Source organism: Equus asinus, chromosome 5, assembly GCF_041296235.1.
Source record: "Equus asinus isolate D_3611 breed Donkey chromosome 5, EquAss-T2T_v2, whole genome shotgun sequence".
NCBI classification, from domain to species: Eukaryota; Metazoa; Chordata; class Mammalia; order Perissodactyla; family Equidae; genus Equus; species Equus asinus.
Window position 1 is genome coordinate 85,088,605 of NC_091794.1, and position 13,591 is coordinate 85,102,195.

Sequence of the window (13,591 nt, forward strand, 5' to 3'; positions counted from 1 at the left end):
GGCAGCCAGTCCACACATAGAACTACAGCACCCAGAAGGCATTGCGGCTTGACGACATATTTTAGCGACTCCGTAGCCGCGTTGGGGCGTGCGCCAGGGAACTGCGGGCGCAAGGTGGCGGGCTTATCGCGTCTTCAAAGTTTGATTGCACGGTTTTGAGTTTCCTCGCTGGTTTAGGACAGCAGTCTCAAGGAGAGGAGAAGAGGTTCCGGCTCCGGAAGCACGGATCAGGCGAGGGGGAGACCGGGCTTCGGCCCCGGGATCCGCAGTCTGACGTAGGAGACTGCGGTGGCCAGGGACCAGCCTCCTCCGAGGGAGAGTCAGGAAACCCTTCCAGAGGTGGGAAATAAGGACCCTATCTCCGAGAGCCCCTCTAGAGGTAAGACAAGGCCGCGCGCCTGTCGGAAGGGATGGACAGACGGCCTCACCTGCCAAGATAGGTTTAGCTGGACTTCACCTGAGAACGGAAATAAGCCCCCCACGCCACCTTGACCCGGTACTTCCTCTACCCACTTGGGACCCTAGTCATGTTTCTTTTCTTTTTTTTTCCCCAACAGAAGATGGCTCAAGATCAGCCTTTGCTTGCTGTGCAGGAGGCCCTGAGGAAGTGCTTTCCCGTGGTGGAGGAGCAGCAGGGCCTGTGGCAGAGCACCCTGCGGGACTGCCAGCCCCTCCTGGCCTCCCTGGGCAACCTGGCAGAGCAGCTGCAGGCGGCACAGCGCCTGCGATTTGAGGACGTGCCGGCACTTCGGGCCTTCCCAGACTTAAAGGAGCGGCTAAGGCGCAAGCAGCTAGCGGCTGGTGACACTGTCCTGGACAAGCTAGGGGAGCGGCTGTAAGAGGCTCGATGGTGCTCCTTCTTGGCGGAAAGATTTTAAAACTGGGTGTTTTGTACGTAGCCAGGAGCAGTCAGAAGGATGTTTTTCTCCTTACTTGAGAGCGTGGTATTTGAAGGGGTCTCAACCTTGCCTCCTTTTCATCTGTTGCGGTGGGACTTCTATCAAAAGCCATTTTCTGGCGTTTCCCTTGTCAGGCTAAGCATGGCAGTGGTGGACTTAGTAAAAGTTACAAAAGTGCAACAGAAAAGTAATGGAGAATGCTTACTAGCCCTCCTCTACAGTTTTTCTTTTTGATAAAAAGCAATGAGGAGCTATACTGTAAAGAGTGGGTGCCAGGGCTAAGGGGTTTCCGTGCCTTATCTCAAAATCTTTTCAGCAACTGTGTGACTTAACCTCACTTAATCCATTTTTGCAGGTGAGGAAGCAGGCTCAGGCAGATTGCGTGTAGTTGCACAGCTAGTAACTAGTAAAGCTGCGACTCTGACCCAGGTGTGCCTGACACCAAGGCCAGAGCTCCTCACCGGCACTTTGTTCTGCGGTGCATTGGTGTCTCTGTGCCCAGGAGCCACACATCTCTAAGCACTCATTATGCCTAATGTTAGGCCCGCTATCTTAGAGGTATAGGTAATTGAGGATAGAGAACAGACAGGGCACGCATGGCCTTTCCTTAACCAGAACAAAACAAGGTTCTAATGTATAGAGTCTGTGCCATGGACTGATAGGAAACTGTCAAAGATGGGGACCTTCTTTGTATTCATTTGGACAAAATATATTAAGCACCTTTGGGATACCAAGCACAAGGTCCTGGGAATACAGCGAACCAGACTTACTCCTTAGTGGAGTGAAATAGATAATCAGTCAATTAAGTTATGTTGTGGTATGTTGTAAGATAGTGAACTTTTATTTCAATTGAGTATGTATTTCTGTATGGGTATTGGGGTGTTATTTTAAGTCTATTTTAGTTGTGAGTCAAGATCAAACATATGTGAAAGCCACAATTCTAGGCTAGGGAATGCCTTCCCCTTTGGGAAGTTGTAGCCTTCCTTTTGGTGGCTGGGTCCCCTTGAGTCACCAGTGGAATAGTAACTATTTACCATAAGCTAGGCGCTCCCCCAAGCACATTATTTGCATTATTGCATTTAATCTTCACAATAACCCTCTTCATTCATTCATTCAGTGAACAAGTGTTTGTTGCTCCATCTTCCAGTCTTGATGTTCTAGGGATTTAGGATGTGCAGTGAGCAAGACTGACTGTTTTTATACATGATTGAGAATAAGTAACTCCTAAGATCCGGAATAGTCTGTGTGCATCCAGAGCCCAGACTTTACCACTTAAGAATTTAGTAGCACCTGAACAGTACTGGTTTATTGCCTCACATTCCTCTTGCTTACTCCCTTTCACGTTCATGGCATGGGACTGTAGGTGGGCGTCTGCTCTCCTCATATGGTTTTATGGCAGCCCCAGAAAGGCCCCTTACTCTTTACTTTGGTAACCAGGCTTATCATACAGCTTTGAGAGCCATGTAACTTCTTCAGCCTCTCCATCTGTAAGTCACTTCTTAATTCTTGAGCCACGCCTACTCCAAGGCACCGTCACTAATCTAAGATCAGTTGGTCTCATTTGGAGGCAGTTTTTCTGGTTGGGACATCTGGCAGTATCTAGAGACATTATTGATAGTCACAGCTTGGGGAGGGGAGGGTGTGGTTTTCTTTTGTCATCTAGTGGGTAGAGGCCAGGGATGCTGCTAAACATCCTACAATGCACAGGGCAGCCCTCCACCACAAAGAATCATCTGGTCCAAAATGTCCGTGTGTCAAGGTGGCGGAACCCTGCCTTAGGCCTTTCTCATGGTATTGCCTAATATCAGACTTTTCCCCCCAGAGCTGTGCTCCTCAAGGTGCGGGACACAGTCAGCAGCCATGTGGAACGGGTGCTTCAGATCTATGAGCAGCATGCAGACACGATCAGCATTGATGCTGTCCTGCAGGCTTCAGCTCTGAGCCCCTCTGTGGCTGATATGTTGGAGTGGTTGCAAGATATTGAGAGACATTATCGAAATTCGTATCCTTTGCACGCATTTCCTATAGTGGCCAGAGCTGTTCCAGGAGGTCCTTTTTATAAGGCTACAGATTACAGACTGTGTAGTGTGGGTCAGTTCTCTTTGGTTCCCCCTTCGTACAGCCCTTCCTCAGGTCCTTTATTGAGTTATGCCTTCCAGGCATTGTTCCAGGTGCTGAGAGACACGCGTTAAAAAGGGAATTGTATAGAACGTGCTGTGGAGAAAAATAAAGTGGAAGAAGTGAGGGGTGAGGGTGGGGTTCTGATTTAAAATAAGGTGGTCAGGGCAGGCCTCACTTCAAAGGTGACCTTTGAGAAAAGACCTGAAGAAGGCGACGGAGGGAGGCCTGTGGTTATCTGGGGGAAGAGGGCACCAGGCAGAAGAAACGTCCAGGGCAAAGGCCCTGAGGTGGAGCCTGCCTGAGGTTGAGCAATGGCGAGAAGGCCAGTGTGGCTAGAGCAGAGTGAGGAGAGGGGCCTAACGAGACGAGGTCAGAGGACGGGGCTAGACCTTGTAGGGCTTCGGAGGCCTTTGAAAGGATTTTGGCTTTTCCTCTCAGTGAGGTGGGAGAGGAGTAACATAATTAAAACTGTTTTTAACAGTGTCGGCCTGGCCATGTCCTGAGGAAAGACTTGGGGTGGGCGGTGGGGGCAAGAGTGGAGGTGGAAAGATCAGTTAGTCGGAGTGCGGGCCTTTTCCTCTCCAGTCTTGCCCGCCTCTGCCCTCTGGCTTAGGTTTCTGCCTTCAGTTGGGTAACTCCCCAATCCAGCCTTTCTTCTTGTCTCTGGTCTGGATTTTCAGTTTTCTGCAGGTGCCTCCAGTGGGGAGCTCACAGCACTGCAGGCTCAGATTTACACTGGAGCCCCTCCATCTAGCCCTCACTTTCTGCTCCCTTTCTCTTAGTTGTAGGATCAACCCTGTCTCGGCACCCAGTCTGGAAACTTCAGCAGCGCCTTCCGCCTTTCCCTCTGTTTCTTTTTTAGTGGAAGCAGCAGCATGTGCAGTGGGGGCAGGAGCTGCACTGACGGTGCCGAGCACTCCCATGCCAGCTACTGTTCTAGGAGTGTTTGCACAGTCACCTGTCAGGTCCCCTGAGTCTGTTTCTCTGGTGCTTCTTGTATTTTCCTCTCTGTCCCCACTGCCTCTTCCATAGTGTCTTATCTCTCACTCAGACCCTTCCTCCCATGCAGCCTCGTGACAGGCTTCTCTGTCCCCAGCTTCTTTCCCTCTTGGACACCCCGGCTGGTCACCCCGCTCCGGAGCTCTTCAGGAGCTCTAGTGCCGAACCTGTTGCTTGTAGAGGAGTTTTCAGTAGCTGCTGTTGCCGGAGGGTAAAGTGCGGAGTGCCCACAGTGGTCTTAGCGCTCTCTGTGTTCTGGCTCCAGCTGCCCTGTCAGCCACTTTTCCTGCTACTCTGCACGTGTCCGCTGCCAGCCAGGGTGGGCGATTCACTCGGCGCTGAATCTTTCCATGCTTCCTCGCTCTGTACCTTTGCTTATGCTTTTCCTCTCAGCTGGAATCTTCTGCTACCCTCTAAACTGGATGTGTTCGTCCTCAACTTCCACTGAGTTTTGTCTTTCGTGTGACTTAGATTCTTTCTTTTTAGTGTCTGGTTTTTTCCCCACTACGGTGAGATCCGAAACGGCAGGGCAGCGTTTCATTCCTCTGTCCCCCTAGCGCAGAGCCACATAAGCAAGAGGTGCTCAGTAAGGACGCATCACACAGGCGAACCCTGCCCACTCGGTGACGTGTCACGATAGCTGCCCTTTCACAGCTCCCTAGAGCTCTCTCCAGGGTATTTTTTTCCTTCAATGTTTCGTTTTCTTTTGGGGCAGTCCTTAACTTCCAGGAAGGTACCTGAAGAGAAAGTACCTCCTGTCTTCGATCCAGTGGGAGGACTTGGTCAACATCCAAGCTTTGCCCAAGGCCTGGGACCAAATTTCGGAAGAGGAACACCAAGACCTTGTACAGAGTATGGTTTTCGTTTATTCCCTCATGTCTCCTCCTTTCTTTGCCTGTGTTTCCCCTCTTCAGAAGCGTTATATAGATGCCCTTGCCGTGCCTCTGTGTCTTTTATACATCTGATGTTTCATCTTCTCTGGAGAGGTGGCGTGCACAGTTGTTCTCTCTTCCTGTTCCAGATGTCCTGTTGAATGTCTCCTTCTTCCTGGAAGAGTAAGGAAGCTGTGTGTTCATCTGCAGACGAAGGGGATGCAGCTGAAGACCGACATTGCTGCACTCTGCTATTTCTAAAGAAATGCCAGTATTGCAACCTGGCATATTGGAAAGGTCAATGCCTGGAGCCTCAGGGCTGGCTCTTGGGAGGGTTGTGCTAGATGTTTCTGATGTTGGGGCTTCTGATGTTATGGCTGAGGGTACACGGCCATCTCTTGCCCTTTCCTAAGGCTCAGGGGAGTGGACGGAGGCAGAGAGAACACTGGAAAGGTAGTGCCGAAGAACACCGAGGGCAGAAGCAGCAGCCACAGAAATGGTAGGCAAGGAAAGGATGGGGTAGAGAGTGGCACCGCCTCGGCATCATCCAGACCTCTGAGCCTGGTTGACACCAGGCCCTGGTTTCGTGTGTTTGTGTCAATACCCAACTCCTTGGCTAAAGAGAAAGTGGCTTTGATGATTTAAAGAAATAAAGGTGATGTTGATGGAAAACAGTAATGGTTTTCCAACGGCAGTAGCTCCTTATCATCAAGATGTGTCAGTTTCCAGAGCCTACCACCAGGGGGCGGTGGTGCAGCGTGAATTATTCTGACAGCCTTGTCGTGAGGGTGACCCCCTATTGCTCTCACATCTGAGAGGAAGTAACTGGGGATAGCGGAACTTCTCAAATGACAAGGTTTTTTTGACCAAAGCTGGCAACTGATTTGCCAGATTCCTCTGATCTTGGAGTAGCGGTGTGGGTGGCAGAGCACCAGTCCAGAGTCAGGCGATTAGGGTTGTGTCTCTGAGACCCAGTGCCCTCATCTGTGAAATGGTCGTGGTACTTCCACACCTGTCAGCTTCCTAGGCTGTTATGAAAATCTGGGTCATTGGATGTAAAAGGACTCAATAAAGAGTATAGATATTTTTCAAAATGAAAATGACTTTTTGTTTCCTTACTATGGAAGTGATATATGCTTTTTCAGTCATAGGAAAATTATATAAAAAATTTTAAATGTGGAAAGGAAGAAACAAGCTCCACTAGAGATATTTTGATTTGTATCCTTTTAGTGTCCATATTCACAAATTTAAAAAGAAAACAAATATGGTATCATTGATACATACTGTTATTCAATTTGTCTTTAAAAAAAAACCCCCAATATAGTTTCACCATTTTTTCATATCTGTAAATGTAGCACAACACAATTGTATACCATTATATACCATATTATGACTGCATTATATCTTACATTTTACATGTAATTTTCCAAATCTTCATGGTTTTTTCTACCTGTACAGGTAATTCATTCTGATTGTGAAAAATTGAAGGATTATAGCAAGTGAAAATGCACATTGTCCGTCTACCAAATAACTGTTTTTAATAATATAATGTATATTCTTCCAGGAATTTTTTTTTTTTTAAATATTGGCACCTGAGCTAACAACTGTTGCCAATCTTCTTTTTTTTCCCCTGCTTTTTCTCCCCAAATCCCCCCCAGTACCTAGTTGTATATTTTAGTTGTAGGTCCTTCTTGTTGTGGCATGTGGGACGCCGCCTCAGTATGGCCTGATGAGCGGTGCCATGTTCGCGCCCAGGATCCGAACCAGCGAAACCCTGGGCCGCCGAAGCGGAGTGCGTGAACCTAACCACTCAGCCACGGAGCCGGCCCCCCATTCCAGGAATTTTTAAAATCTATTCTATCACACATAATAATTGTAAATAAAACTTAAGACATTTGGGTGTCAGGTCTAATGATGTGCTCTGGAGATTCAAAGAGAGCCCTAGAAAGGCCTTTGGTGCAACCAGGGCAAGATTTAAACTTTTCTTGAGTTGCAGCCTGCATATAAGCCACTGGTATCTTGTTGACATTTAGACTCTGTTCTGTAGGTCTGAGCTGGGGCCCTAGACTCTGCATTTCTAATGAGGCCCCAGGTGATGCTGATGAGCCAAGGACCAGACTTTGAGTTGGAGCGATTTAAATTGTAATACAATAATAAAAGTGTTGTATTTGAGGTAAAAACAGAATTCTGTGGGAGAATAAAGGTGATAACTAACTGCTTGTGGGAATACTTCACAGTGACAGTGACGTCTGAGTCAGGCCCTGAGGCTCGTGTTTCTTGGGCTGGGAGAGGAGTGCAGGGTGTTCCACGCGCAAGGCCAGACAGTCTGAGCAAAGACCGCGTCTGAGAACGAATGGAAGCTGGCACATCCTGAAAGTTTGCTGTGTGCCGGGCACTGTGCTTGTGGCTGTTACTCCCTAGAACTGGCGACCATGTACTGGTTCAGTCTAGCACGTCTCTAATTCCCGGAAGGGTGGGAGGCTGGCAGGAAGTGGGCCCGTCAGGGTGGACTGGAACGAGGTTGTGAGCAGCCCTCAATCCCTGCCTCAAGAGGATGTATTTTGTGCTGCAAATGGGAGTTGCTTGTTTGTGTGTCTGTGTCTGTATAATAAGAGTTTTGTAAACTTCCCTCATTGAAACAAGTAATCATGACTATAAATAGATGCAAGTATATTTATGGTGCTAAGTAATAATTATGTATTATTTAAGTATAATTGTTTTTATTTTAGCTTTTCTTCCATTAAAATGCTATCCTTGTAGTTGTTCTTTTTAAATTTAAAATAAATTTGGTTTATTTTTTGAGTAAGTGAGACAATCACATGTACCAAATTCAAAGGGTACAAAGCATAGTCAGTGAAGAATTCTCCTCTCCCAGTACTCACTTCCCTTCCCTGGAGGCAACCAATGTTCAAAGTTTCTAGTGTCTCCTTCCAAAAGTATTCTTTGCTTCCGTCAGTGTGGTGGTGGGTGTCCTCTAAGATAGCCCCCAAGGCTCCCACCCCCAGGATTCACGCCCTGGTATACTCCCCTCCCCTTCAGTGTGGGCTGGACTTGGAGATTTGCTCCTGATGAATACAAGACTGCAGAAGTGGTGGGACACCAATTCTGAAAGTAGGTTATGAAAAAAGACCGCAGCTTTCGTCTTGGATGCCCTCGCTCTCTCTCGGGTCACTCACCCGGGGGGCATTGAGCCGCGGTGCTGTAAGGCAGCCCTGTGGAGCGCTCGTGAGAGAGACCCATGCCTGTCAACAGCCATGGGCCAGCGAGCTTGGAAGCAGAGCCTCTCTCTCCCGGTTGAGCCTTCAGATGAGACCACAGCCTCGTGAGGACCTGAGCCAAAGGCAGCCAGTGGAGCTGTGCCCAGACTCCTGGCCCACAGAAACTGAGATAATAAGTATTTGTTTTAAGTCATTAAGTTTTGGGGTAATTTATTCCACAGCAATAGATAACTAATACAACAAGCAAATACGTTTTCGTGTTTTTTCCCTAATTTTATATGAGTAGTTACATACTATGTACCCAGTTTTGCACCTTGTTTTTTCCACTTTCTGTATCTTGGAGATCATTCTATTGAATACTTAAAGAGCTTTCTTAATTTTTTCTAAAACAGTTGCACAGTTTCCTGTTGTGTGGGTACACAGGACTTATTTAACCAGCCCATTCCACAGGGACATTTCGGTTGTCTCCAAAGTCTTAACACCTGGTGGGCTTCGGCAACCCGTCCTCTACCCCAGCCCTGCTCCTTAGGGTTTTCTCCCTAGGAGTTTTCAATTAGCTAATCTCACCCCACCCACTCACCCAAATAAAGCAAGAACTCTTGCCATTTTTACTGGAATCGTATTACATTTATAAACTAATTTGGGAGTGTCACCACAGCGGGTATACTCCCAGCGCCCCCTTGAAGCCTGTCACCGGCCTAGGGGTTGAGATGTCAAATGTGAGTTCTTGTCTGTTCCCCTCAGTTGGGGGAACAGACTCTTGGTGGTCAGAACCCCCTTCCCTGTTGGTGAGACAGTCTGTTGGGATGAAATGAACAATTTGGGTTTCTTTCCTGTCCCTACCGCACCCACGTTTAGAAACTGACCTCAGGATTCTTCTCTGCGGCAGAGCAGGGGATTTTCAAAGCCCGTGGGATCCTAGGCTCTGAAGAGCCCAGGAGGAGTGCAGGCTGTGTGGTGACCACACCGAGTCTGACTCGAGGCAGGATGAGGGGCCGGGTACCAGCATCAACCTATGTAAGCACTGGGTGGTTGATTCCTTCTCCCTGTGAGAAGGCGGGGAGAGTAACACTTGGAGGAGTGGGTCCAAGGATGAAGGGAAGGAGCTGGTGTGCTGATAATCAACTCGGGAAAGCTTGCTCAACTGTAGGCAGCCCAGACCTGGGTCCAAGTCTCAGCGGAGCCTCTTCCTAGCTGAGTGGTCTTGAGTAAGTCACTCCCCTCTCTGAGTTTCAGTTTCTTCATCTTACAATGGAGATGATAGCCTTACAGAGTTGTAAGGTTTAAATGAGGAGATAAGCGAGGCTTTTGGTAAATTTATAAACATTCAAGGGGTTGAAATTCCTTGAGATTTATTAGTCACCTAGTAAGTGTGCAGCTGTGTGCTGTGCCGACATCTGCCCTAACCCTTAACAAGCATCAGGGCAAGTAGGCCCACCTCCATCAGCAGATGAAGAAACAGATGGCAGACAGTGAATTTTCTAAGCGCCCACAGCTCTGTCAGCAGCGTCGCCAGAATTTGCCCCAGGGTTTTCTTGGTTTTGGTGAAAGGGGTCTTTTCCTTACGCCACTGTTTCCTCTCTGCTGCAGAAGCCAAAAGCATCCCTAACGCCTACTCAGCTGTGACAAGAGTTGGGTTCCTGACTACCCAGCTCTGCATGGGATGTGATTCCTGCAAACAGAGGTGAGTGCAGTACAGCCGCCATGTGGCTTGGCAGTGGCACACGAGGCTTCCTCTGGGGGCAGCTGCAGCCTTGCCAGTCACCCTCCCTCCTGATCCCGTAGCCAGGAGGGCTGGAGTGAGTCCTGGGGCGGTCTGCCAACACTTTTGCCCCCTGTGCCAGGGGCCAGGAGGAGAAGCCAGCCCTTCTTAAGGAATGACAGGGGTGCCCCTTCCAGGCACTCTGCCTCCTCCCCATCATTCCTGGAAGGCTCCTTCTTGGCTTCTACAGAGTGCACAGGAAAGTCCTTTTTTCTGAGGCTGGTACTTGGTACAGCCTGTTAGGGCCGCAGCCGCAGAGATTCTAATCCAGCATGTGTGGGCAGGGGCTGGGTATCTGCATTCTTATCAAGTACCCCCATTGTGCTGCAGGGTCATTCTTTGAGAAATAGCCTTAATCCTGAGAAAAAGCAATGGCACAGGGGCTGGTGCCATGGCCTAATGGTTAAGTTTGGCCCACTCTGCTTTGCAGCCTGGGTTCGGTTCCCAGGCACAGACTTACAGCACTCGGTGGCCATGCTGTGGCAGCCACCCACATACAAGATACAGGAAGATTGGCACAGACATTAGCTCAGGGCGAATCTTCCTTAGCCAAAAAAAAAAAAAAAGGAAAGAAAAAGCAACAGCACAGAGAGAGAGAGCTAGGTAGAGTAGCCACAAAGAATGCCTTTCTCTGGGGAAGAAGCCAGCCTGATTAACCTCCTCTTCTTCCCTCATAGTTGCTTCTCAGCACCTAGCTGGTCCCCAATTCCAACAGACACCTCAGCTCTATTCGCCCAACCCCTCCATGCTGTTTAGAGTGGGGTTAGTAACTTAAGTATATGGTACCTTACAGTCTGCCACATCTGTATTCATTTAGAGGCTCCCCTGTGTGCCCAGCACAGAACCAATTACTGATGATGCAAAGATAAATAAGAGATGTACACAGTTTAATAGGCCAGGCAAATATGTTAGCCCACCGTGAGAAGTGCTGTCGTCAAGGACGTGCAGCGAATGCAGTGGATGGAGAGCGACTGATTCTGTTTGCGGGTTTCTGTGGGAGGCAAGAAAGGGGAATGTCAGAGTGGATCCCGGGCCACTTAATTTCAGCAACACTCTTCCCTCTGGTCTCTAGTGGAAGCAGCAGCGGGGGAGCGGGTCTGCCATCATGTGGGTGGGGAGCAACCCTCCGTGCCGGGCTCTTCTCTGCCCGATTCAGATGTGCACCGTAGTTCTGACTCTACATAGAGAGCCCAGACTAATAAATCCACTGCTCAATTGCAATCCCCACAGCGCCTTTATAGGCAGCAGCTGACTTTTATCAGCTAGTTTGTTCTTTCATATAAGCAGAGTTTTATGAGGGTCTCCTGAGCTGGCTCATAACGTGATGAAAACGTCTGCAAATCTCAGCCATAAATCGCCGGCACCTGCCAAGCAGAGGATGCTGTTTTCCAGGCACATTTTGTCCAGCTGGCGGCCCTGTCCCCTTGCCCAGTTTGCATTTTTGCACTTGTCTCTTTAAACTTGGATTTGTTTTCCAGCTCTCTGTGGCCTCTTTAAAGGCAACTGAAAAATGAGGGGTAGGGAAAAGGAACTAGAAAGTTACGTCTGTGCTAAAAATTACCGCTGGCTTATGTTGCTCTGAAAGCTGGTTTTGATCTCACTGCTGAAACAGAGACATCAGGCTTCCCAGCCACATAAACCCCAGGGTGGGGGACTGGAGGACAGTGCCAACTGAGCCCATTTTTAAGACTTCGATTCTTTTCTGGCCATCACCCTTTGTACTTGCCAAAGGTCCCTATCCTCTGTTGTCAGGTCCATAAATTAAAGGAACAGCTCCAGAGGCCTTTTCCCCAGATGCTCTCCAAGCATGACATCTTTTCCCAGCAGTTCGAGTTCCCCCAATGCAGAGATGAAATTTAAATGCCCTCCCTCCTCCAAATAAGGCAAGACCTGGACTCTCTGAGGATGCTGGTTGGCTGGGGTGGCCTGGTTCCTTGGGAAAGCTGCAAGTGCCTCAGTGGAGCAGACTGTCCGTCTAGGAAATGTGGAGCGTGGCCCCAAGCTGTGCCCTCAGAATTATTCGCCTGCATGTTTATAGGTTCTCTTTGTTTGAGTCAGGAGACCACTAGGCCAGAAGAAGACCCCTGTGGCTGCCTTTCGTGTGGCCTCATCCTTTGCTCATTTTCTCTAGACCCCACTTCAGGGCGGCTTCGTGGGCATGTGACCCATGCTTACAAGGACTACCCCCCACCTAGAGTGGCCTAATGCCTTGCTATCACCCTCTTGAAAATCTTAAATAGTTTTTGAACGAGAGACTGGATTTTCATTTTGCGCTGGGCTCTGTAAATTATGTCGTCAGTCCTGCCCCACATCCTTCTGGTCTTCCTGCAAGGAGCTGCCCCAGAGCTGTGGACAGACCCTCTCTGTGGCCAAGTCCAGGTCTGAGCCTGCACAAAGTAGGTTCCTGGCCTGTCAGTGAGGAATCTGGCCTTGTGTCCCTCCCAAGGGCTCCTGTCACCAGTCTTCTTGTGACAGCTACTCCCCATGATGTGACAGTATCTCTGAAGGCCCTGAAGAAGTGCCTCCCAATCCCAACTCATCAAGTGTCATCGCTGGTCCCTGGCCCCTCGTCACCTTCCAGAAGACTTCTAGATAACGCACTCTGCTCAGAGGAAGCTGCCTGCTCCTATGGGGGGCTGGGGCCTTTGCTAGAGAAAACAGCCCCTAACCCCGACCTGCACCCCAAAGGCAAGACATGGTTCCCTGCCATGGGAAGGGAGACCCACGTTATTTTTCCAAGCCCAACTCAGACACCATCTACTCTGTGATGTCTTCCCTCATTCCACTGCTCAGAATAACCCTTCCTTTCTCAGCACAGAACTTGTATCTCTCTCACTTCGTTTGTATCCATCCTCATCTCTCTACCAGTCCAGCGAGGGGCTAGCATCTCTGGGAATTGAACTGAGCGGCAGAAATGCTGCAGAGGCCCTTGCAGCTGCCTGGCCCGGAAAAGGTGGACCTGTCCGGTCCTACCCGGTGGGGTGGCACAGGGCCTGGGGGTGGTCCTTGGCAGAGCTTTCTGGCTGCTGGTGGCCATGGCCTCTTGTAAAGCCACAGTGTCCTGGAAAGATGGCGGGCTTTGGCATAATCCTGGCTCTATCACCTGGAAGGCCCTGGGCTTAATCTCTCTTACCTGCCAAATGAGGATAATAATACCTGACCCATTGGGCTGTTATGAAAACTAAGTGACCTACTTCATTCAAAGCACAGAGAATAAGGCCCAGCATACAGTAGGTGCTTAATAATTGTAGGGTTTTTTCTCCCCTCGCCCTGGAGGACTTGAGGCTGAGGCCTGTTTCCTCGTCTATCGGGTACCTGCTGGGCTGAGGGTCCCTGGCCATCTGTGCCTAGGAATGGGACCGGGTGATGAAAGTGGAAAAGGGCAGGAGCGGACCCCCACCCCAACGACAAAGAGTTACAGGCCAGGCTGAGCATCCTCCCTTCCCCAACCCTGCCTGGCTTGGGTTCCCAGATCCACCCGGCATTGCCACACCAGTGGAAATGGTGGTTGCCGTCCCAGCCAAACCCAAGGAGTGTGGCAACAGCCCTGACTGGGCCCCACCACCACATCAAGGGCACAGCTCCACCCTCCCCTTGGCACCCCCTCCCACCTTGGCTTCCCTGCCTGCCTCCTTCCCAGAGAAGCCAGGGCGTAGCCTCTCCTTGCGGCCGCTTGACCATGGGACTCTGTGGCGGCTGCTGTGCGGTGGAGAAAGTTCT

At 49.7% G+C, this 13,591-nt stretch overlaps 1 protein-coding gene across 2 annotated transcripts; it reads left to right on the forward strand.

Annotated features, from left to right (window-relative positions):
- The first annotated feature begins 66 nt into the window (after positions 1-66).
- On the forward strand, positions 67-5,991 carry AIRIM (AFG2 interacting ribosome maturation factor). Of its 2 annotated transcripts, none has more exons than XM_044770378.2 (5): positions 67-379; positions 558-835; positions 2,722-2,901; positions 4,753-4,871; positions 5,041-5,991. In XM_044770378.2, the coding sequence occupies exons 2-5, from the start codon at positions 561-563 to the stop codon at positions 5,076-5,078; spliced, it is 612 nt and encodes a 203-aa protein (XP_044626313.2). In that variant the 5' UTR covers positions 67-379; positions 558-560; the 3' UTR covers positions 5,079-5,991. The 2 variants fall into 2 exon arrangements, with proteins under 2 accessions (XP_044626313.2, XP_044626310.2); XM_044770375.2 differs by having other exon boundaries at positions 84-379; positions 4,749-4,871.
- The last annotated feature ends 7,600 nt before the right edge of the window (positions 5,992-13,591 follow it).

What these genes read in the sequence shown, in the direction of transcription:
- AIRIM (XM_044770375.2), top strand. Translation starts at nt 561, where the DNA reads ATGGCTCAAGATCAGCCTTTGCTTGCTGTGCAGGAGGCCCTGAGGAAG. An exon ending in GACAAGCTAGGGGAGCGGCT is followed by an intron (nt 836 to 2,721) that starts GTAAGAGGCTCG and finishes TTTTCCCCCCAG; the next exon opens with AGCTGTGCTCCTCAAGGTGC. An exon ending in ACACCAAGACCTTGTACAGA is followed by an intron (nt 4,872 to 5,040) that starts GTATGGTTTTCG and finishes TTCCTGTTCCAG; the next exon opens with ATGTCCTGTTGAATGTCTCC.